The following is a 23,030-nucleotide window of genomic DNA, read 5'->3' as shown; positions in this document are numbered from 1 at the left end:
TGAGAACTGCTTGGGAAAGCAGAAAAGCTACTGCGGTTTCTCTGTGGACTCTGGCATTGCAGAATGAATGTCAGTATGACTAGACTTGCAATCTGAGCAATTAGGATTTTATTAAATCTGCTTTCCTTGCCAGAGTGTCAACCATGTATGTTACCATACAGCAGCACCTTTTAAAAGCAATTGAAAATAATCTTCAGTACTCAGTTTTCTATATAGAAAACTGGTTTATTTAGCACTTTGGAATTGTGATTGTTCTTAAGGAAAATATTCTTGAATTCCCTAAGCACTGAGTCTTTTTTTCTTTCTTGGCTACACTAAGCACTTCCAGCTCTTATTATAAACGGCCTACGCCAGAAAAAAAAAAAGTCAGAAGGGTAATAAGAGGTACACAGTAGTTACTCTCCCTCTGTGTAGTAGCAGAGTGCTAACCCATCTCCTATTGCACAGGCTTTAAAATAGGTATTAAATAGTAACTCTTGGTAATCACGTTAGCAGAGGACTAGCCTGCAATAAAAACAGGAGAAAAAGAAGAAATGTGGAAGTGTGCTTAATTTTTAATCAAGCTGGAGGGCTGGCGTACTCTACGGTGCCTGTTCCCGAGGCACTGGTTGAAGTGAGAAAATCAGGAGTGTCGAAGCCATGAACAAAATAGACCTAATGCCCATAACTGGCCGTGAAGGCAGTCGCAGCGACTTCTAGAGGTAGCCACTAGATCCTAGGACCTGGGAAGCGACACTTCAGTCAGCAGAATGCTACCCCTGTGCCCTGCTCCCCATTCCCCTTCCTAACCGCAGCAAACCTGCAAGTCACCGTCGCTGGCCGGCTGCTATCTTTGCAGGCAGTGGCGCGGCTGGACGCCAGCGCAGCCCGCCGGAGCTAGCAGCAGGCGGGACGGCAGCGGGGTTATTCGGCACGGCAGGAACGCTCATAGCCGCCGGGTGCCGCTTCAGGCCGGGCTGTAGTCTCTCGCCCCAGCCATCTGCCCTGGTCAGGCACGGGGAGCTACGGCCGTCAGGGCGCCCCGCCAGACACCTGCCCCGGCGCACTGGAGCACGCCCCGTGCTCCCCAGCCACCTGGCAGGGCCGGCCCGCCCCTCGGGGCATGCCGGAGAGCGACGCTGTTGGGCCCCCGCCCCCGGGGCGGGGGGGAGCAGTCCGCCCCTCAGTCGACGCCGCGGGCACGCCGGGCAAGCCGCCTCCGCCCTCTGCCAGCAGGCGGAGCTGCAGGGAGTGGGTCCCCGCCGCAGCGGCTGGAGGGGGAGGGGAAGGAAGCGGAAGGAGCCGCCGCCGCGCTGAGGGGAGCAGGCGCTGTGCGGTGCCACCGCCGCTGCCTGGTGCGGGCAGCACGGAGGGAGCGGGCTACGCACGGGGTCGCGCAGGCCGGTCGCGCCGAGCAGCGGGCGCCAGGTGAGGGCTGGGGCCCGGGCGCGGGCCCGGCCCCGGGGGAAGGGGGACCCGGATGGTGCCGAGTTCGGAACCCGCGAGGGGAGGGGGAAGAAGGAGGAGGAGGGAATGAGAGGGGGAAGCCCTCACGTGACCGGCGCGTGCGGGGAGGCGGTGGCCGCTCGCGCGCCCTTTTCGAACCAGCTGAGCCGCGGCGGCGCCTCGCGCGCCTGCGCCATGGCCCCGCCCCCTGCCACCACGTCACGCGTGCGCGTGCGGCCCTGCGCGCGCCCGGCCTGACACGGCGGAGCCAGGGGCACGTGCGCGGCGCCGCGGCCGCCATGTTGCGTCTGGGCAGAGCGCAGGCGGTGCGCGTGCGCGCGCGCGGGGCCGGGCCGGGTCGCGGGGCGGGAGGGGGTGGTGTGGGAAAGCGAAATCTCGCGAGATCGCGCGGTCCCTGCGGGAGCGGGTCGGCTGCGGGATGGCGGCGCAGCGCTGGGTGTGCTGGGTAATGGTAACGGGGGCCCGGGGGGCGGGGACCCTGGGACCAGCCTCCTCCCCGCTATCGCGCCCCGGGCCACACGGGGAGTGGGGCGGGGTTGGGCGCCCCGGGGAAGCGCGACTGGCTCCGCTCCGCTCCGCTCCCTCCTCCCCTCTCGCCCCGGCCCTGCCCCGCCTCACCTCAGATCACCTCACGCCTGCCCCTCGTAGTAGTCGGCCCGCGCAGCGGCTGTGCCCCTGCTCTCACAGGAGCGCGGGCTGCAGCGGCGGGGCTCGTGTCGGGGCCCATTGCTGGCTCCGCGGTTCTCCCCGCCCCGGCCGCGGCACGGCCATTGCCGTTGAGTCCGTGGCCCTTAAGCCGTAGGTGCTGGGTTTATGGGCAGTGCTACTGGCGTCGTCTCGGGGTCGGTGGCGTGGTTCCCTCGGTTGTCATTCGCCGCTCGCCATATCCCCTGTTGGACAGGGTGCTCAACTTCACAGAGCTAACTTGGCAATGCCCGTTAAGTACTGTTCTCACAGCTTCCAATCTGGGCTAGCATTCAGAGGTCCCGTGGTCCTTCCTCGACAAGGTGCGGTCTTGGTCTCTGCTCTTAGCGCCCCACAAGCGCTTAATGGTATTTATGCTGTCTCGGCTTGCTTTTCACACCAGTCCCATGTTGTTACTTCACTTATTCAGATTTCTGCTGTTGAACCTCAGTTGTGCCAGTCCCGTAGAAACACTGATGTTGAAGGATGCAGGGATCCAAAGACATATAGCATCACAAATCGGATCTCTCTTGAGCCTGTGTGTCCCATTATATCCTAAACTTGTGAAACCGAATTCTTCTGTTGTATTTGGAAAAAAAATCCTTAGTATTCAGACATCCCAACTCGGCAATATCCCCTTTTGTCTCCTAGTCCTGATCTCTCTTAAGGGGGAGCATATGGTTCTGTTTCTTCCTTATGGTGTCTTCTGTCCCCGATTATCCAGGAACAGTGGCAGTTTTTGTAATCTTGTAATGTAACTGCATTTTACTACTCAGGATTTAGGCTACTACATAACTGATACTAATTTTTTATGAAATAATGTGTTCTTAAGGCTTTGACGTTCCAATCTTTAGTTTGGAAATATGTTCACAGTTATTATTAAACAAATAGTAGCATCTCTTCGGTGGTTACACAGGTATTTGCATGTTTTCCATTGATACAGTTAGTACTGTAGTAATAACAGAGATCATTTACTGAGGCTTTTAAGGTGACGCTTCAAGTGCACACTAAACTTCATAGTAAGTACTGACTTGTGCAACCTTTTCGGAGTACTCTTATATGGTGTATTTCTCTTGTTAGATACTATGTTGTCCTCTGCCCCCATTCAGATGCTACTGGGATTGTTTATGCTGTAGGGACTGGGAGGTTTGTGGTTAGCGAAATTTGATTCTTTTTGTAACTAAGTATCATAACTTCAGAAAACAAGTTGAGGAGTCGCCATCACAGTTTGTTTTCAAGTATCTTTTGCAGTAGTTACAGATGAATAACATTAGTGTTTGCTTAATCAGCAGTGGAGAAAAGTTTATTTAAGGAAGAAAAAGATGGTATGTTAAACAACAGGGCAGAAGAATGCAGTCCTTTTAAAAGTACGTGGTGAAATGTTTTTAAAAATAGCTCTTAGGTGAAATTTTCACCCATTTGAAGTCACTCATGAAACTCTTGTTGCCTTAGAAGGGGTTAGAAATTTGTAATGTATTTTATCGTGTGACTTCTAGAAAGTTGTTCAGAATCTGAAAAAAAATGATTGCAGGCATTCTGCAGCACCATCATGCACATTTCATAACAATATTCTATGACTTGAATTTATAGTAAGGCTTTTTGTGAAGGGTACAACCTAGTATGCCATTTAAGAGCAGTAGTTATGACCTTAAATTGAAATGCTGTAGATAATTTATGTATCTATTTGTTTAGTCCAATCTAGGTAGTTGCAATTCTCAGTCATACCATTATTAACTGAAATGTTTTTCTTGTGCATTGCATACTCTTAAATATATAATTACTAAGAGTTTGTTTTAAAGACCTTAATTACTTGAATGTCAATCATATGCTTTGTCTCATAATTTTTAACATTTTTGGAAAAAGAGAAATAGTGAATAGGGCTTTTGAGCTCAGTGTTATTACAGACTAGATGCGCAAAAATTACTAGATCCTTGTTTCACAAAATTTGGGAATGCTTCCTGGTAATGAGCTTTTGTTCTACAGTGGAACATCAAATGGTGTTTCTGACATGCTTATGTAGTGCGATTTCACTCTACTGACCAGTGTTACACAAAGTGAAGACTGCACACTCAATATTTCTAAGAAACGGAAAGATTTTTTGTTTGTTTGTTTATTTCTGGTTATTCCAGATCATTCTAGGTACTTTAATTAGGCTGACTTCTGCTTAGTAAGATTTTTCTGGTGGATACAAGACAGAAAGACTCTGCTCTTTTACTGCCTTGTTGGATAAAGGAAATAAGAAATGTTTTCTTAATGTTTCTAAAAGTTCTTTGGAGGTTGTAACAGAGGACTTTGCATGTTGCTCTACTTCAAATTGTGGTGTTTTTCTTGTTTTCCAAATTCCTCCTTCACATTTGAAAATCTTTCTTTAAAGTCTTTAGGGCTAATCTGTTGGGTATTGCTTTGTTTTGGATTCCCCCCAAATGGAAATATTTACATTGTGTGGGAACTGCTGATACAGGTCTTTCTGGTTGTAAAGAACCAGCTTTGCAAGATAACTTATTTTTCAGATATTCAGCAGTTGCTTGTATCCATACATTTACATTGCATTCAATTAGCAATAGAGCACTGTAAGACCTATTGTTCCCCTTTTTCTAGGGTTGGTTTAAACATACTTCAGTTATTCCAGACAGGTATTTGTAGACTTTGTCCTTAAAAACTGTGAACAAGAAAATTTTCGGCCACCTCTGTAGGCGGGAGTGAAGTAGAATAAAGTGGGAAACTTTCTCACTTATGTAGTGAGGAAGTGGTTGATTTTTTTAGTTTCCTAATTAAGTATTCTTTACTGGAAATGAAGAGGACGATTATAAGAACTTGCTTCTGGTAAACTTTACACTCTAACACTTAAGGGTATATTCTAGATTTAAGAACATTGTAAACGTGACTTCCACTTCAGAAACCACATGATTGTAGGAGATCTGTCATGAGAGTTTATTTTCATTTTGTGGAAAGTATTCTGTTTGAGTAACTTGTAAAACACAGTTAAATGTAGAGTTGAACATTAGGTAGTGTGTTCCCTTTCTTGTTGGATACTGTTTTTCCAACTAAAAGACTTGTAAAAAGATTCTCTTAGTAAGTTCATCTTAGTAATTGAAATATTTGTGTTTGGTTTTGTGGCATAGGATGACAATTTTTATGGTTTATGCTGAAAATTTGAGTATTAGTTAACAGTTTGCATTTAACTACTTTTCCTTATACAGACAAATTGACAACAGCAAGAGTTTTTTTTATATCATCATACAAAAAGCTTAGTAACTTAACTTACAATAGCTGCATGTACTTAAAATTAATTCAATTAGATGTAGCAGTATAGAAAGGTCAGTTAGTCCAGTGATCTGCCCTTAACCTCTGATGACGAAGTTCCTCTTTGTATTGCTTGTTTCAACAACTCATGGTTAAAATTTTACCTGATGCTCAATTAAGATATTTTTTTCTTTGCATTAAGGTGATTGCTTTGTGCCTTGTAGCTTCTGAAAACAGTTGTTTCTCCTTCTAGTGATGTATTATCTATTAGATTGCCATTAGCTGCACTTAATTTTTTTCTGGTCTATTGAGCTTCATCATAGGACACAGGAATATGGATGCTAGCGGGATACACAGTTTGATTGTTCAAGGTGTTTTTACTAGCTCAGATTTAAATACAGTATTTCAGCACAAGTATTTGTTTTGATTAGCGGGTGCACATGTGCCAGATCAACTAGTTATGAGAATGGTAAAAGCTTACCTTGTAAAGAATGTCATTAGTAGTTCAGTGGGATTTTTTCAGACTCTTACATCTTTGTTATGAGAAATACCAGTTTGTGTCCCTAAAATGTTGTGAGTTTGACTTTGTTTAGAAGACTTGTTTTAGTTAGAAAACAAAAAACAGAAAAAAAAAAAAGTCAAAAAGGGAATGAGTATTCTTGAGAATTTGCCTGTTGGTACAAAAATGGTAACATCCTGTTTCTTGCCTTTTTAATTGGTGTTTGTTTTTATATGTATGTTTATGTATTCGGATCTCACATACATATGTGTATATGTACATGAGATTTGAATTTTTCAGAGCTAGTGGGTTTGTTTTGTATATTGAAATGTCTCTAGTGTCTGTAGATAGGAAAGAAAAACAGGGATGTAGCCTATATTCAGAACTGGAGGAGCTATGCAACTGGGCTATTCTGCCACATACACATACTTGAAAGGGGGAAGTGAGTGGTGGAGCCTTTCCTGTATGTTTGTGTTTGAAAAATACTCTGCCTGTACAAGAATTTCACCTCCTTAACCTAAGAGCCTAGAAACACCAAAAATAGATAGTATCAGAGAAGATTGGCCATGGTGGTTAGTTATTAATTATATATGATTAAAGAAATTTAAAATTGAAGATATGCATTGAGTGGAATTGTGCAGGTATATTTTCTGAATTTAATCCTATTTTAGTCTTTCAGTTTGTGTTCTGGATGATAGAACAAAGTAGATTTACTAACTGCCTGGACAGTGTAAGTCTGTGAGGGAATACATGCATTAGAGTGTGAAATGATCTTGACAAATTGGATGAATAACTTGCACTATTATGGGATGCAGTTCATTAAAGAGAAACCCAAAATGTACATTTGAGTAGCAACAATAAACATGAGAAACAACTGGCTGGGCAACAGTTCTGCGAATAAAGAGCTGTATCGTGAAATGAACACAAAGGAGTCATGACAGTTCCACAAAAATGGGTCATACTGGGACATATGAACAGGATTGTTGTTGAGTGTAAGATATGAAATTTTTCTGCAGTACTCAGTGTGAGGCCTCAGATTTGGACCAGTTGAAGTAGAGTTGTAATAATGACCATTAAAGGAAGGACTGAAAGGATTGCACTTGTTTAGTCTGTAGTACAGATGGGGACTGAGTTAACAGGCTGCTATTATGTTAAAGATTGATATAGAGAAGAATATAATAAACTATTCTTTCTGGGTAGGATAAGCAACAATAGTCCTAAAGTGCACAAAAGGCAATTTTGATTTTAGGAATATCTTTCCAAGTGTATAATCACAAGGTTAAATATCTGAGGGAGATAATGCTAAAAGTTCTCTAGACAAGGTTAAATGACCTCCTTTTAGAAGTGATTTAAGTGTGGTTAGTGTGACCTTGGCACAAGAGTTGAGATGATGTGTCAGCATTAGATGTCTCTGAAATTTTATCATTTTTTAAAATTATGGTAGATAATATTTAAAACACAACTTAATGCTGGAGCAGAGGTATTCATGAAATCAATGATGTGACAGTTTGTAAGACTTGGCCTAAAAAAAAAATCCAAACATCAAAATATTAAACATTTCTTTAATAATGTAATGTTGAAAATAACTTAATAATAGAGCTTCATTGAAGATTTAATATCTTTGACTTATCTTTATGTGTATTTTTATGATCCAACAGAAATAGACTGAGATAGAGTCAAAGTCTTCAGAAGGCTTTTTTGAAGAGAAGTACAGTTCAAAAGATTAAGTTTAGGTGCTGGGAATCAGGTGCATGCCGGGCTCTGAAACATAGTTGGAAGAACTAATCTCCATAGAAATAAGTTGTTAAAGGTTTCTAGAGTTGAAAGTGCTGGACAATTTGATAAAACTGTATTTTTAACAAAACTAATTTAACTATTCTGCACTTTTTTATTAAATATAAAGTGCCTACCTTTCACGTGACTTGGTTTAAGCATTTCTGATTTTTGAAATTTGACAAAGCTGCATTGGGATTAATAATGAATGAAAGATAGACCCTGTCCCTTATGTATGTGTTCTGTAATTAGGGAAAGGGCTAACCTAAAATTCTATCACATTCCCAGTGCTTGAAAAGAGTGTAGAAGATTTAGATAAAATAACGCTTTCAGTCTATTATTGCCTAACTGTAATGAGGCTTTTAGGGCATTTTTTTATCTCACCAATGTCATGGATTAAACTTCCTGTGTACTTTAACTTCACAAGGTATTGTCTTTCTGTTTGGTGTAATTGATGGGAAGCTGGTCACTAAGCCGTTGAGCAGCTGTTGGCAACTGACAAGAGCACTGGTTTTGGTTCCTGATATGATGCTTGCTTACATATAGTTGCCACCGCAGCAGGACATGGCAGAAGTTGTTTTTAATGATTTGATGCACTTCATTTTGGTTAAATAAATTTGATCTCAAAGCTGTTAATTGTATTTCTAAAAAACAAGAAAGGAAGAATGCACACACTTACTATGTTAGAATGATGTCAGAAAACTAATGCGTTCCTTTCCTGAAATATTTTAAGTCTTCCAGGGATATTCCTTTCGTATGTCACTGCAGTACAGAGACTTTTTTTTGTAGAGCAATATGAAGGGGTCATAGTACCTCGTGCAGGGCACAAAGGCTTAAGTATTAGGCAGAGATAGAAGCACCTATTCCCTAAACTCCACCTGAAGAGGTGTAACTGAGAAGAAACTGTCAGGCACAACTGTCTGGAAAAGGCCAACTTTTCCTGAAGTTCGGAGAAGCATTTTATGCAGAGTGGACTAGGAGAGCATATAGGCAATGACTGACTAAAAGACTTGGAGTGGAAATCTGTTAACATTACAACAGGTGCTGGGGTTTGTTTTCTTGTTTTTCTCTGTTTCCAAGTGTGTAGAATTTTTGTGGCAACATGAAAATTGTGTTTTATTAACCATTCTAAAAACTTAGAATGTATTTATACCAGTTTTCTCTTCCACCCACTACCTTCTTTTAATTTACTTATGATCTCTCTTTAAATGTCTCTGAAAGGTGGAGTACACATAGCAATGAGTTTTGCTGATTAGGTCTAGACACTTAGATTGATTTTGTTAGTAATTACTGTGTCTTTATTGTTACCTAAAAAGATGTGGCAGTATTTCTGTGCTTTGCTGTGCTGCCAGTACTGTTCTTCGGGTATTTCCTCAAAAGCTAGACTTCAGGAAAAAGAAAGCTAATCAGATGTTCTGAGTTCTTTTGAGTCCTCCGTCTGCATCTTTTCTGTATTTTTTAAAGATTTGTTTATTTTGTGTGGAAAAATAGATAACATAGAAAGTCTCAGAAGCTTACGATTTTATGATTTTTTTAAAAAAAATTTTTTTTTTTTTGATAGAATCATGGTATTTATTGTGTCAGTTTTCTGGAGATTCTGCTGTATCCAGTGTATTGAAAAAATACAGAAAGACTGCAAAAATCATTATTCAGAGTACCATTGTAGAGACTGCAGTAATGCAATTGCTTTTCAGGTATGCTTGCATTGCTTTAAATCTATCTATGAGGAAGTGATTTCTAACAGAACAAAGTGTAGTTACATCATTTCACTGAGGTCAGCTTAGAGTTTCTCTGATCATATAATTGGAAATCCACTGATCCTTTGTTAAAAGGATTCCTAAGATACTTCAGATGGAAAAGGTTCTTCACATAGCTTCCATCTTATGGCCAGTGCTAAAAAGGCCAACGAGAAATGTTTAACTCTTTGTATAATGGCTTAGTCCTAATAAAGCGTCCCACTCACCAACCCACCCACCCCACCCAAAATGAAGTTTGCCTTTTTCAGATCTCTTTTCCTACTTTGCAGTTTATTTCAAGACTTTTTAGATTCTAAGTCTTATCTCAGTGTGGTTCTTGACATATAAATTTTTAGGGTCTTATTTCTTGATGAACTAAACCAAATTTTTCCAAATTCTCAGGAGTCTTCTGTATTTTAGGGTTGTTTTATGTGGCACAGTTTGCTGTCAGGACTATTCAAATTATCAACAGATTTCTTGATATTAAGACCTATACAGCCTTTTTTTGTTGTTATGGCTGTTCCACCAAAAAAAAAACAAACAAAGAAAAAAAACCCGCTACACCAATAATATATAGGTAATTGTTTTCTTGTTGATATTTGTTAATTTGAGTTATGTCACTCATGATTTGAAAATACCCTAGGTTAATTACAGCCCCAAAGTGTTGAAATATGCTATATTGTATGGAGGGTTGTTTGTTTTTTTTTTCTCTCCTATCAAAATTCTGAGTGTAGAGAAGGCATCTTTTGCAGGGATATGGAAATAAAGACAGGCCAGTTAACGTAATTTTATCCAGTGAGTCATGCCTCATTGATTTTCCATTTGAGAGGTAACTCTGGTGATCAGACTTCCGTGTCATGCTTTTAGAGTAAAACTCATAATTAAATCCAGTTACAGTTGGATCAACTGCCTTTTTAATAAACTCTATTTAGGTTGTTGTACGTCTGTATGCCTTGGTCCAAGAAATTCTACCAAAGAAACCATCCCAAAATACCAGAAGATTCTCCTTAAGAAACAAGAGACTTTAGAAGAGGCTTAATGTATAATATTATTGATACCATTTTCCATTTTGATTCATATGTCACTATAGCTTTGTTAAATCACTTTCACTGAATAATCATGTGGACATTTCTTCTCATCATATCAGTTCTGTTAGTAGGCCTGATTTGTAGAAGTGGCATTAGCTAGAATTTACCTTCTGCGTGCTTTTCCTCCCTTAAATGTGTCCTTTACAATGTGTGGGCTGTAGTTATGGCTTGTCTACTTGGTTAACTCTAGCTACTACTTTGAAACAAAAGTTTGCTTTTCTTAGAAGTTAACTTCTGTTGAAGTCTAGACAGCTGTTTCATTTCAGCAGTCACTAACTGCATTTTCCAAGGTTTTGAATCAGTAACAAATCATAATATAGAAGGTATTTGTATTTTATTCCTCTGATACCTTTTTTTATGCCTCAGGTTCTGTCAGGAGACTTTGGCAACTGGATTTCAGTGAAATTTTCAATAGCATTTTAGGAGTTTCATATTAAAGTGAACAGTAAACCAGAAGTTACTATGACCCCTGCTTTGCAGAGGCAGACATAAAAAAATGTTTCCACCAAGTATTTCACAAGTCTAGTGTAATAGGACAATGAGCTACTGGAGAGAGTCCATCAGAGAGCTACTAAGATGATTAGGGGACTAGAGCATCTACCTTATGAGGAAAGGCTGAGAGCTGGGTTTGTTTAGCCTGGAGAAGGGGGTTGTCTCAATGCTTGTAATTAATCTGGAGGGTGAGTGTTGGTAGGATGGAGCCAGACTCTTCGCAGTGGTGTCCAGTGACAGAACAAGGGGCAGTGGATGCAAATTGGCACACAGGAGATTCCATGTAAACATAAGAAAAAAAAATAGTCTTGAGGGTGGCAGACCACTAGAATGAGCTGCCCATAGAGGTTGTGGAGTCTCTGTCTCAGCAGACATCCAAAACCCACCTGAATGTGTTTCTCGGCAATGGACTGTAGGTGATCCTGCTATAGCAAGGAACTTCAAGGAGTTGATCTTCTGTGGTCACTTTTAACTCCTACCGTTCTGTAGATTCTGTGTGTAATACAGATTATAGCTTGGCAATAGAGATAGATGTAAACACGAGGATTATTGATTATTTCCTGTGCACCAATTGTATCCTCATCAAGGAGGGTAAGAGTTCCAAGTTAAAAGAAGTAGCTGTGCTTCATATGCTTACAAAGCATGAGGAAGAGACTGAGAGTAAGGCTTACATTACAGCTAACCTTATCCAACGGCTGTCACAAAAATACATATTTGTGACCCTTGCTTTCCACTGGCACTTGTGCTCATTCGACCATTACAGTTAGCTTGTTTAATGAGCTAAACCAGCAGAAAGATGATGGCTCTTTTGTAGGGGTTTGTGTTTTCTAAATAATCTCTTTGTGGAATTGGATTGAATAATAAAGAAAATGCATGGGAAAAATCAGAATGATGCACCTGAGAGTTACTGAGGAGTGGGGTTGATTCTTTTTGGTAGATTAAATAAGTCAACAGTAAAATGAAACCTCACCTTGGAATTCTTGTTGCAAAATTAGAGAGGATGATTCAAGTCTCACTATGGTGTGAATCAATTGTGTGATAAGGAGTATGATGATAGATGGATGTGGCTTTGTCTGCTGTGTTAGATAGGGAAAGTGGTGCCTTAGATGAAATGAACTAAGGAAATGCTCTCTGGATAAGTATCTAAATGGATCTAAAGTGGAGTAGATGTAGAGAAAAGTGCACTGAAGTAATTAAGATTCAAAATTATGACATCCTTGTAAGAGTTACCTGCCTGGGCTAACAGTAGAAACCTTTCTAAATCAAGCCAACTGCTGAAAGGAAGTTCAATTACTGAAAAAGGTGTTCATCATTGTAACAAATATGTAACCTTCAACAGAGGCTCCTGGACTAACACAACATACTTTTAGTTATTTTTAACTCATAGATGGATTTACAGTTCTGTTCCACTGGTGACTGTTTAAATACATATTTATTGTAGAGTGGCTCTTTTTCAACACTGAGAGTGAACCAAAAATTGGTTTCCTCAACTGAGCAAGGGTGATCCAACTATATGCATGTAGAACTTCAAAAAGGAAGTAGTGCCTAACTTATTTGGCACATGATTTAAAAAGATGTTCAGTCGACATAAGCAGCTGGTTTAAATGTTAGAAGATGGTCAGAGTTGTTAATTTCTATCAAATACTTATAGAGTAGTGATATTTTAATGAAATCGTTTCAGTGATTGTGGTAAAAAACCCTCTGAAAATTGTCTATAGATGATACAAATCTGATGACTTGATTTCATTACTGTCTTCAGTTACTGTTGTAAAAGGATCTCACAAAACTGAGTGAATGGGTGATAAAAAAGAAGCAGAAGTTAATTTTCAGAAAGTAATGTGAAGTAATACTTGAGAATAAAATGACCATTAAAAAACCAAAAAACAATGCTGACTTTAAATCAGCTCTTACTGCTCAGGAAAGTATTCTGATAGACATTTCTCTAAAAACATAACTCTGTTTTCATTACCTGTCAAAAAAAAAAAAGGAGTTGAGGATTATTAGAAGAGGTCATAACATATAGAACATTAGTATTCTGTGGTAAAAATCCATTACATACTTACTTTGAATACGATTATCCTGCACTGTCTGCTAGACTTAGTACAGAACAAGGCAATAAAAGTAATCAAAGGTTTGAGATAGCTTCTCTCTGTGGAACACAAAGGAGATAAGCCAAATTAAATATCCGTTAGTTCTGGGAGTGTATAGCTGATGTATGTCCTCAGGTGTGCCCTGCCATACATGGTTACTATATTTCAGTAATTTCTTTGTTTCTAGATATAGCAAAACTCATTTTTAAAGGTACAAGGGAGTTTACTTAAGATTTTTTTTTCCCCTCCTGTTATTGTGGAAGGAATGTGTTTAATTGCTTATTGTTCTAGGAGAGATTTGAGTTATGAGGGCTTTGTATATTCAAGGAATGGCAGAAGACCTATATTTTTACTGTATTTTTCTTCTATGAATACAGCATTATGCTGTGGGTAATGCAGTTGCTCATAGATGGATAATTTCTTATTTTTATACAGAAATCTTAGATACCATCTAAGAGAAGTGACACATTTTTTGATGAAAAAAAAAAAAGTTAAGCTGTTTTATGGATGGCATGTAAATAACCTTTGTCAAGTTAATCCTTACTTAATATTTGATTTCAGCTCTTCAGAGGTAGTAAGGAGTAAGCATAGCACTTGGTCTGACGTAGGGCTGTTAAATTCCTTGGAATAGTTTGAAAATAACTGCTTTAAAAAGGGGTCACTGAGGGCTTTTTAGAATATCACCAGCAAACGAAGTGATTATTTTAAAATGGCATAGAGAGTCTTCTTGATATCTTTATAAATGCAAACATGCATACGACTGTCAACATGAATAAAGGCGATTTCTAGATTTGTAAATGCTTTTATTGATTATTTTAAAATTCATACTATAAAGATCTAGTCTGTATCTGTGGCAAAATCTAAAAGCTACTGGTCAAATTCATTTTGGTCTAGTAAGAAATAGACATTTGGAGTAATTAGAACTCTGTAACTGAATGTGTCAGTGATAAAAATCAGAAAAATTAATATAGTACATTCAGGTAAGCCCATAGTAAATAACTTGGCCATTTAGTCTAAGCTTTATCCATTTTTTTCAAATTAGAAGTTTTAAAATGTGTTGTCAGTTGATATATTGTGTGGTCTATCTGGTGTCCATTTCAGAGGTGAAGCCCATGTCTGTGAAGAGCAAGAACTAACTGCAGGTGCAGATTTTGTACTGCTGTGATTGGTTAGCCATTTAGGAAATGGTCTGAACTCTGTCTGTCTTCTCATGTTTGCTTAGGATAGGTATAGAAATCGTATAATTCATGCTGACAAAGCTTCTAGCAGCTCCCTCTTGTTGCTTGAATCTGTGATAAACTCTGCTGAAGGTAGATGGTAATTCTCTTCCTCTGTTCTTGTGCTTTGAGAAATTCTATAGTGGCTGAACTTGGAACCTGAATAACCTTTTAATGTTTCTTCAGTCGTTTTACTTGCTGTGCTAGAGTAATTGTAAGAAATGGTAGGATGAGCATCTCATTTCTGTTTTTGAAAATAGGTATTATTAAGAATTTTAGATACCATAGCCATACATTTTTTTAAATATAAAGGGCTACACACATTTTTTAAATGCTATAGTTTGCACTGTATTGTTGAAATGATAACTGATAAAGCATTAAAGCAGTGAATTATTATTGTAGTCATAAGTCCTATCATGAGACAAAGGTTGAAAGTCAAAATGTCAGAAATTACTTCAATTTCAGAAAATTAAAATGAGAAAATGAAAGCTGCTATTTAAAACTTCTGAAGTTTCATGTGTTCTATTAGAATAGATGAAAACTGCAAACATATGCCTAGGTTATTGTTACTGAGTGTATCCATTTGAAACATGTATGACATTGCAGCTGAAAAGGCATACTTTGCTAATTAGTAGCTTTCCATCATTTGCGATACCATGGAATTTCTTTCTCCCTGGAAAAATGTCTATAGACAAAGTCATAAAAAGTAAAGCAGAAAGGGCATCTCTGAGTAAAACACACACAAAAAAAAAATTTAAATAAAAGGCAGTAAGAGTGTGCATTTGGTATCCAACCTTGCAGCCTGTACTCTTTGCCAGGTTATGGTCATTATGCCTACTGGTAAAATTGAAAAATTAGAATTCTCATTTATAAACACATCATTGAGATAGCTCAAATGCTAAAAAAATAAAAATCCTTATGGAATCTCTAGGGAAGACAGGGGAAATTCATAGAAGTGAAAGATGCTAAAGTTCAGCAAATAGATAGAAATCCCATGTGATTTAACAGGACTCTGAGACACAATTTCTAGTTTTCAACTATTTGTATCTCTTCCCAAACAATCTGTTTATGGATGCTGTTGGAGACAAAGTACTGACTCAATAGACCTGATCTGACTGTGAGAAGAGAGATTTGTGTTTAGCAAAGCTTAAAATAATTGGTTTATTTTGAAGTTTATGATGGAGTTTTGAAAATGGATTGTCAGCATACAGTGGAAATTGAGTGTGTATGTGCATAGGTAACATGTTTGTGCATTTGGTAATAGGCAAGTCCCTCTTGCTCTTTAAATTGTCATGCAATGTCTCAATGTCTGGAGCATGGAATGTATTTAGGTAGTGCTTGATAAAGTATTCAGGAAGTGGGAAGGAGTAATAGAATTGGTATGAATTTTTAACTTTGTAGGCATTCTTTTATGCTTGAATAGTGAGAATAGTTTTGAAAGTAAATTGTCTCTGATAGTTGCAGGAAATAATAAACTGACTACTGCAAGCAAAACAACCCTGAAGAACAATAGTAATTTTAAAGGTATGTAGTATATATAGTCAAGAAGTTAATAAGACACCTGGAGATGAATGGCTGATGTGTAGTTGTGTTACTTGGAAAGTTTTACTCTTCTGACTGGATCTTTCAAGGTAATTAGTGACTTTAAAATATTACAGAAGTCTGAACCAGACTGGTCTGAGTTTTTACTGTGCCAAGGGCTATAGAATCTGCACAAATGATGAGCAAGTGGGCATCTAGATGAAAAATATAAGTGGAGCAAGCCTGAAGATTATTTGTTAGTGATCACAAGAAAGACAAAGACCTGTAGTAGTTGCAGAAGAGAAGCTACTGTTCTGTTTTTTTTTTAACCTAGAATATGGCATTTTATGCCAAAGCATTCAAACAGACAAAAACATTTGCTAACATTAAGGAAATAAGCAGTAACTAAAAGATGAAGGTTTTAAATGTTTGTGCAGGCCAAATACAACTTTCTAGTTAGCACTGTAAGAGTAGGCAAGGCAGAACACAGAAAACTCAGGAAATTAAATGCAACATATTGATTATCAGTAAGTATGCTGACCTACAAAGACCTTCTGAGCAGAGCAAGAGAAGAAAGCAAAGCAGCCATCAACCAAACCAGAATTATATATATGCAAGCCTAATTCTATATTAATTATGTACATAAGAATAAAAAAAAGAGAATAGACTGCAATTGTGCTGTTATGCCAAGGAAATTCTGATTGGGTGTCCTGTTTAGGAGGAGTTGAATGTAGACAGAAGCAGCTAGAAAAAGTAATGTGATATGGGATCACATAAAGTTTGTTTTCTATAAATCAAGGCTTCTGTCACCACTAGGTATGCAATAATTAAAAGGAAAAGGTATGTAATAGTTTTGTGTTCAAAGTCGTTTTTTTTTTCTCCTGTGCCTGAAGACAAGACAGCGGAAACAAACTTTTTCAGGCATACAGTGGCTGGTGAATGTTGTTTCAAGAGCTTTTTAAAAATGCAGTTGCTAAGGCACTTAAAACACCTCCAAACCAGTTGAAACTTCAGGAATCCAAGTAGACTGAAATATACATGAAGGTCATCTTATTCAGAACATTTAAATACAGGCTGAACAAAAAATGAGAACATTGAACTAGAGGAGTGTGAAACCTTTCTGTCTAACAAGCTCAGTGTCAGTTGCAAAGCAGGGTTTGGAAAGAATGTAAGAATAAATTACGTAAGACACTGTAAGTGTTGCTACCAGTGGTTCTGTCAGAATGCCCAGTCTCTGGGAGAAAATTTGTCTGCTTTCAAGTACTCCTAGGGAACACAAGCTCATTCTTGGTGTGGATGATGCTGACGTCCAGCACACAGAGCAGGGACATACTCAAAACTGCTTTGAAAGACTATCTGCAGTGGCAAAAAACTATCATGTATGTCTACGTGTAGATAGTAGTCGTTCTGTGTGTTAGGCCAAACAGCAGAAAGAGAGAACAAAAATAAACAATATCCTGTATGGAATGCTGGAACCAAAATTAGGGATGGGCTTTTCCACTACAAATCACTATTTTGAGAACTGCAGTGATGTTGAGATTCTAGAATAGAGGTATAGCAGAAAAACATTTCAATAGCTGTAGCATCTCAAACTGTCTCTGCAGAGAATACACATTCCTCTGCTGGCTGTGTGTGGGAATGCAGAATGCAGAACAGTTGTGGGGTGCAGGTGCAGGAGAGCTGTGGTAACGGAGTGAAGAGAAGAGACAACAGGCAGATGCTTGTAATAACAGACCTTGGTTCTCACATGCAGCTGGCCACCTTATCTCAGAAGGGGTAGATAATGGACCTTCGCTAATGAGAATAACAAGGTGTGTACTTATGCAGATGTGGTGGGTCGTCCCTAACTGATTATGCTAATGTGTAGGCATGTGCTCTACTGGCTGAGTGTATAAATATGGGCTGTCATGATCAATAAACAGCTTCAGCATAATTCATAGTGAATCGTTCTGGAGACCCTCGTGGCGAGTCGTGGCCATATTGGTCTTTGGGCTTGTTTACCGTGGTCCCGCCAGCAAGCAGTGATAGCAGGCAACGCGGTCTGCAACAGCTGTGCACCAGAGACTTTGCTCCATGTTACAAAGTCAGTTGTGCTATGCAATTTTATTAATATATCAAAGTCAGTCATAGAGCACAGCCGCATGAGCATTTGAAAGAACTATGACTCTTAGCTGCCATTCAAAAAGGCCAACTCATGTACAGTTAAACTAGATCTTAAGGGCCTTTCCCAGCCTAATTGATTTTATGATTCTGTGGTAGCAGGCTACTGTGTAGCAGTATTTAAATTCCAGTCTAAAGCATAGTTTGTTTTATAAGGTAGTCCAGAGCCTCTAGAGTGTGAGAACGCATCTGTTTGGTTACAAGATGAATGGTGCTTCCTGCAGTATTCGCTTGTATGGCAAGGGATGCCTGTAATTCTGGGATCATGAATGTGCATCACATTAGAAGATGCAGCAGGGCCACAGCTATGTGACAAGTTTGGTTCCTTTTGTTCATAGGTGATAGGATGGTTCTGGATTCCCTCCCAGTCTCTAGTGTTTTTAGACATGTTTTAAGCATTCAGAACCATAATTTAGATCAACCCCTTCAGCTTAGACAAGAAGGTCTCCTTCTGTTTACTGTCATTACTAAGTAACATTTGAACCCCTTGGCAAACTTAGCAGCCTCCCTAAAATAAGCTGGGAGTGAAGATCTTGGAAGTGTACAAAATGTGTAGCTTTCATGAATGTTGGAGTTGCCTCTTTTGAGGAGAATTGCAATTTGACCCCAGCAGTTACCTGCTATGCATGATTTACTAATAAGTTGCCGCATTATCCCTGATTTTTTATGATGGTCAGAGGAAGGAAGTTTTTTAAAATGTTGGAAGTCAAATGAGATGTCTGGCAGAACTGGATTCCATTGAAGACTACAGAGAGGCAGTTCACAGGTTAGCAGTTTTGCCAGTCTACTTATAGAAAAAACATACTTATCTCCTAGACCAAGTGAAAAAAAGATCAAATGGAAAGTGATTAAACAGTTTTTTATTAATTGATATAACTGGAAAAACATTTTTCCTTCTCACTTGTGTGCTTTTTTTTCCTTTCCTTTGGGGCCAAAGTGGGTATTTTAAATTTTGATGGAAACCTGAGAACAAAGCCATTTTAATTCTGATACAACACTCAAAATATTTTACAGAAACTGTTGCATGCCTCATGCTCCCATAATGCAAACTCTGGTTTGGTTCTCACTTAGCACCCACACAGTAGCACTTCTGAGCATCTTCTAATCATGTTTAGAATGTCTCGTTGTGTACATGTGGTACTGCTCTATCCTACATGCCGCTGCTTCTTGTTATGATTGCCTTTAGAGGTTTACGTATCCGATACTGTAAGTTTGCATATAAAAATATATTAATCAGTGTAATCCAGATGCATCCCTTGACTGAAAATAATCTGGGCTAAAAGCATATTCTATAGAATATTTGACACAATATACACATTACAGGGTGCTTTATAGGGTAGCATGTTGGCAGTCACTGTTCCAAAAGTAAATCTGAGTAGGTATTTCCAATGTAGAAGTCTACAAAAATGAGCAGACTGGTTTACATTTGGGGTTTTTATAAAGGAGCATTGCTTTTCTTTATCAGCTTTCTTTTCACCTGTAAGCTGTTAGTAGGATCATTTATTACTGGATGTTGGAGCCTACCTGTAGGGTGGAAAAAAAGTTCTTTTTGTGTTTGTTATTTTTTTGCATATTGCAGTAATAACTTCATTAGAGAATGAATTATATTTTCCCTATTTATTGGTATAAAACCATATTTTAGCTGTGGTTAAGAGATTAAATAATGTTGGAGGCTATTCTGCTAATTATTACTGTAATCAAGTTAGTGTAATTAATTTTAAAAACCTATATCATTTAGTGTATCTCAAAGATGTTAGCCACATGTTTTGATAATCCTACACAGGAGATATTCTTAAGGTAACAGTGAAGCTATTTAACAGCTGGATGGTTTCACATAAAAAAGACATTACGATTTAGAGTGAGACTTTCACCTAGGATGATATAGAAGAGTAGGTGGGTAGGATGAGAAAGATACAGAGTAATGATGAATAAATTACATTAAGCATTATCTTTTTTAATTGAGGCATGGAAATTTTATAGTCTGAATTAAGATTTCTTGGTAAATTAAATGTATGACACAACTGATACATCATTGATTGATGTAAGTTCAGTAAAGGTGTTTAGTTAAGGCTACTGCCTTTATTCATGTTAATTGCAATTTATAGTAAATGATATCACAGTAATTGGTCCTTTTTTTTTTCTTTTTTCTAATAAGATGAAGCAGCACTAGGTGATGTGTTGGAAGTGTGGAATGTAGTTCATTGTTTCTAGCGCTGTGGTACCACTTTACAAAGTTCATGTCTTCACTTTTGGTTCTGGCCAAGTGATCTTTACATCTACTGGCAGTTGTTCAGGATTTCCAGTCTGTCCCTCTTTCCAGTTGGCATTCTCTCATTTTACTAATGTAGCTGCTCTTCTAACCTATCCATTCATGCTTAGCATTTTACTTAGCCTGCCCTCATCATAGCTCCACTGGGAATTTCATTCTTAGGAAAATGTTTACCTATGCCAAATTCCAGTTTTCTATTTTGAAACATGTAGGTAGAAAAACTTCTTGAAGAAAGTCAGAGGTGTCTTAAGCAGTAAGAGGTTTAAAAAAAAATCCATATTTGCACCCAGAAATTACTAATTATTTTGACTGAGAATTGAGGGGAGAGGCAGCAGGATGGGAATAAATCTGAGGCAGGTGTTTCCATGTGTGATCTCAGTGCAAACTCAAGTTTGACCAAGATATAAGAATCTGAAAGCAGTTTGGTGTTTGCCTGTCAGGAGAAGAAATTCAGAGAGTTGTTATTTTTCTACACTTCTGTTTACTATTACATTTGTGTAATTAATATTTAGTTTTATATGATGTAACTTTGCAACCTCATCTTGGAAGTTTTGGCTGGACAAGGAGCTATGCCTCTGTCATACTCATCCTCCCAGTAAATTTCCTTATGTTGGTGGCCCAGCAGAGCGTGAATATCAATGTTGTCAGCTCTTTTGATAACCTGTTGCTGATTGGAAGGTATACAGAGGAACTAGGTGTGCATTACTAATCATTGACGTGTAACTTGCTGATTTGACCTTTGTTTTGTGATTTTAGAGAAAGAAGAGTCAATGTAAGACACAGTTGGAGAGGAGGAGGTTAAGCTTTAGTTTGTTTTCAGATATCCTATTATTAAAGTACCAAATTCATCGTACTCACTCATCCATCGCTTTTTCCTCCCCCTCCATCCCTTTCTCACCCCCCAAAAAACCCAAAACAGACAAACAAAAAAGAACCCCACCCAAACCTAAGCAACTCTTTACAATGAGCTGATTCTTTCTAAAAGATTTTTTCCCCCTCATATGTAAAAACAGATTATTCTGGCATGGTGAATCCATCTATTTTAAGGAAGAAAATTAATATATTGGAATATTCATTCGGGTTCTTTGCCAGTTTTAGATTTTGGTAAAGCATGTCCCTTGCTATTTTGCTAGCTTTTATAGCCTGTTAAAGTTTTTTCCTATTACTCTTATTTTTTTTTCTTTATTTAATCATGTTTTCCTCATGTAAAAGATAAATGTAATAGCCCCATTGTGACAAACTGTATATTGTCTATATCTGACCTATGTGTCAGAGAAGGCTAAAATCTCAGTAATCCCAGACCATGGAATCTTTATACTTGTATTGCATTTAAAATTTATTGCTTTAAACTGCTTATTGTTATTTATTATTTCAAGTAAAATCTTTGTAATGTGTTTTGATGGGCAATATTTCTGTCATTTGAAAATGGTCCTTATTTTGATGTGATGTAAAATCAGAAAAATATAGTGCCTTCCCCAGAAAATTGAATTTCTTGCTAATGTAGTTATGCTAAGCTCAATATGTGTGGGAAGAGATGCTGGCATACTCTAGATGTGATAGACTGCTGAATGTAATTTGTTACATGGAATTCATTTCTAATTTAGTAATACCACTTTGGTAGGAAGTGTCTTATGTGGAGATAAAGCAACGTCCTGATAATGTGATCTCCGTGCAGGTTCTTTTATGTTCAGAGATGCAGTTCTTTAGTTTGTTTTGTGCAAATACTTCTATAAGGGATTAGATTCTGCTTGCGTAATTATTTTCTGCAATCTTAATTTCATACAGTGAATTCTCCATTAAAAAAAAATACTGTTAGAGATAACATACTGCTGCTCTGCAAAGAATTTAAGAATCACTATTTTATACGACAGAGATACATCAGTTTGATTTACTTTAGTAATCTATATTCTTTTCATTTGAGAGGTACACTTAAGCAGTACCTATTCATGCTTAAAATGTATAGATTCTAGTGTTATTTTTCAGTGTCACTGAAGTGATGTAGTGTGGAGTGTATAGCTGATAAGAAAAAAGATAATGTCATGATCAGGATGTCTCTAGGCAATTAGAACACAAAAGATTATTCAAGATGCCTTTGATATAATTCTCTGTGGAAAATGCAAAAAAATCCAGAAGATACAATCTTTCATGCCCACCTCCTCTAAGGGGCCCTAGCATGAAGCATGTACAGGATCCTGTTAATTATTAAAGATTGTATAGATACATGCTTTGTGTATGGATTCAGTAATAGGTTAAATGTTTTGTTACATGCTCATAATAGAAGGTAATGACAAACAGGAGATTTATGATAAATGTTTTCTTTGTTGAGCCACTTCAGTGTAGAACACTGAGTTACATACAGAGGGTCACATCAAACTCAGGTTTTGTCAGCTCTGAGAGAGTCTTGGGAGAAGTGGAATTTACAAAGAGACTTGAGAAAAGCAGTTTCATTTATTGATTTCCTGTTTGCACTAATATAGACCAGTAGCAAATTCCTAGTGAACTGCTGTTTCCTGAATTGTAAATAATGGCTAGTAGCTCAGAGTCATTTCTGAGAGATCCTGAAAGAAGCAGACAGCAATTATAAGTTCAGAAATACAGCAAATGTCACAGTATTCTTACGTAAAAATTGTAGTTGTTTTGATAGAGTTATATTAAGTGCATTGTAATAGCAGTCTTAGAAGATCATAAGGTAAATGAAAACAAGTTTTCAAAATTAAGTAGTTTGGGATGCAATACAGAATAATTGACTGTACATTGTCTCAAGCTAGCTAAATTATGCACAGTCTGATACTCAAATCACATTGATACAGAT

The 23,030-nt window shown here is 38.4% G+C and overlaps 2 protein-coding genes across 5 annotated transcripts in view; one reads left to right on the top strand and one right to left on the bottom strand.

The window, feature by feature from the left end:
- Positions 1-333: 333 nt before the first annotated feature.
- On the bottom strand, positions 334-1,726 carry LOC135177809 (uncharacterized). Its single transcript, XM_064148266.1, has 3 exons — positions 1,585-1,726; positions 800-1,528; positions 334-722 (listed from the first exon to the last, which is right to left on the bottom strand). The coding sequence occupies exons 1-2, from the start codon at positions 1,724-1,726 to the stop codon at positions 807-809; spliced, it is 864 nt and encodes a 287-aa protein (XP_064004336.1). The 3' UTR covers positions 334-722; positions 800-806.
- ZZZ3 (zinc finger ZZ-type containing 3) overlaps positions 1,302-23,030 on the top strand; it is a 55,370-nt gene continuing 33,641 nt past the window's right edge. Inside the window, exon 1 of one of the 4 annotated variants that reach the window (XM_064147812.1) lies at positions 1,302-1,407. The gene's annotated coding sequence lies outside the window, so the exon portion shown is untranslated. Of the gene's footprint in view, positions 1,408-1,846; positions 1,892-1,925; positions 2,454-23,030 lie in introns of those variants that run through there. The other 3 variants (XM_064147808.1, XM_064147810.1, XM_064147811.1) reach the window with 3 other exon arrangements.

The sequence above is a fragment of the Pogoniulus pusillus genome, chromosome 8, assembly GCF_015220805.1.
Source record: "Pogoniulus pusillus isolate bPogPus1 chromosome 8, bPogPus1.pri, whole genome shotgun sequence".
Taxonomy (NCBI): Eukaryota; Metazoa; Chordata; class Aves; order Piciformes; family Lybiidae; genus Pogoniulus; species Pogoniulus pusillus.
Note: the sequence above shows the minus strand (reverse complement) of the source record. Positions and strands in the feature narration are given on the sequence as shown.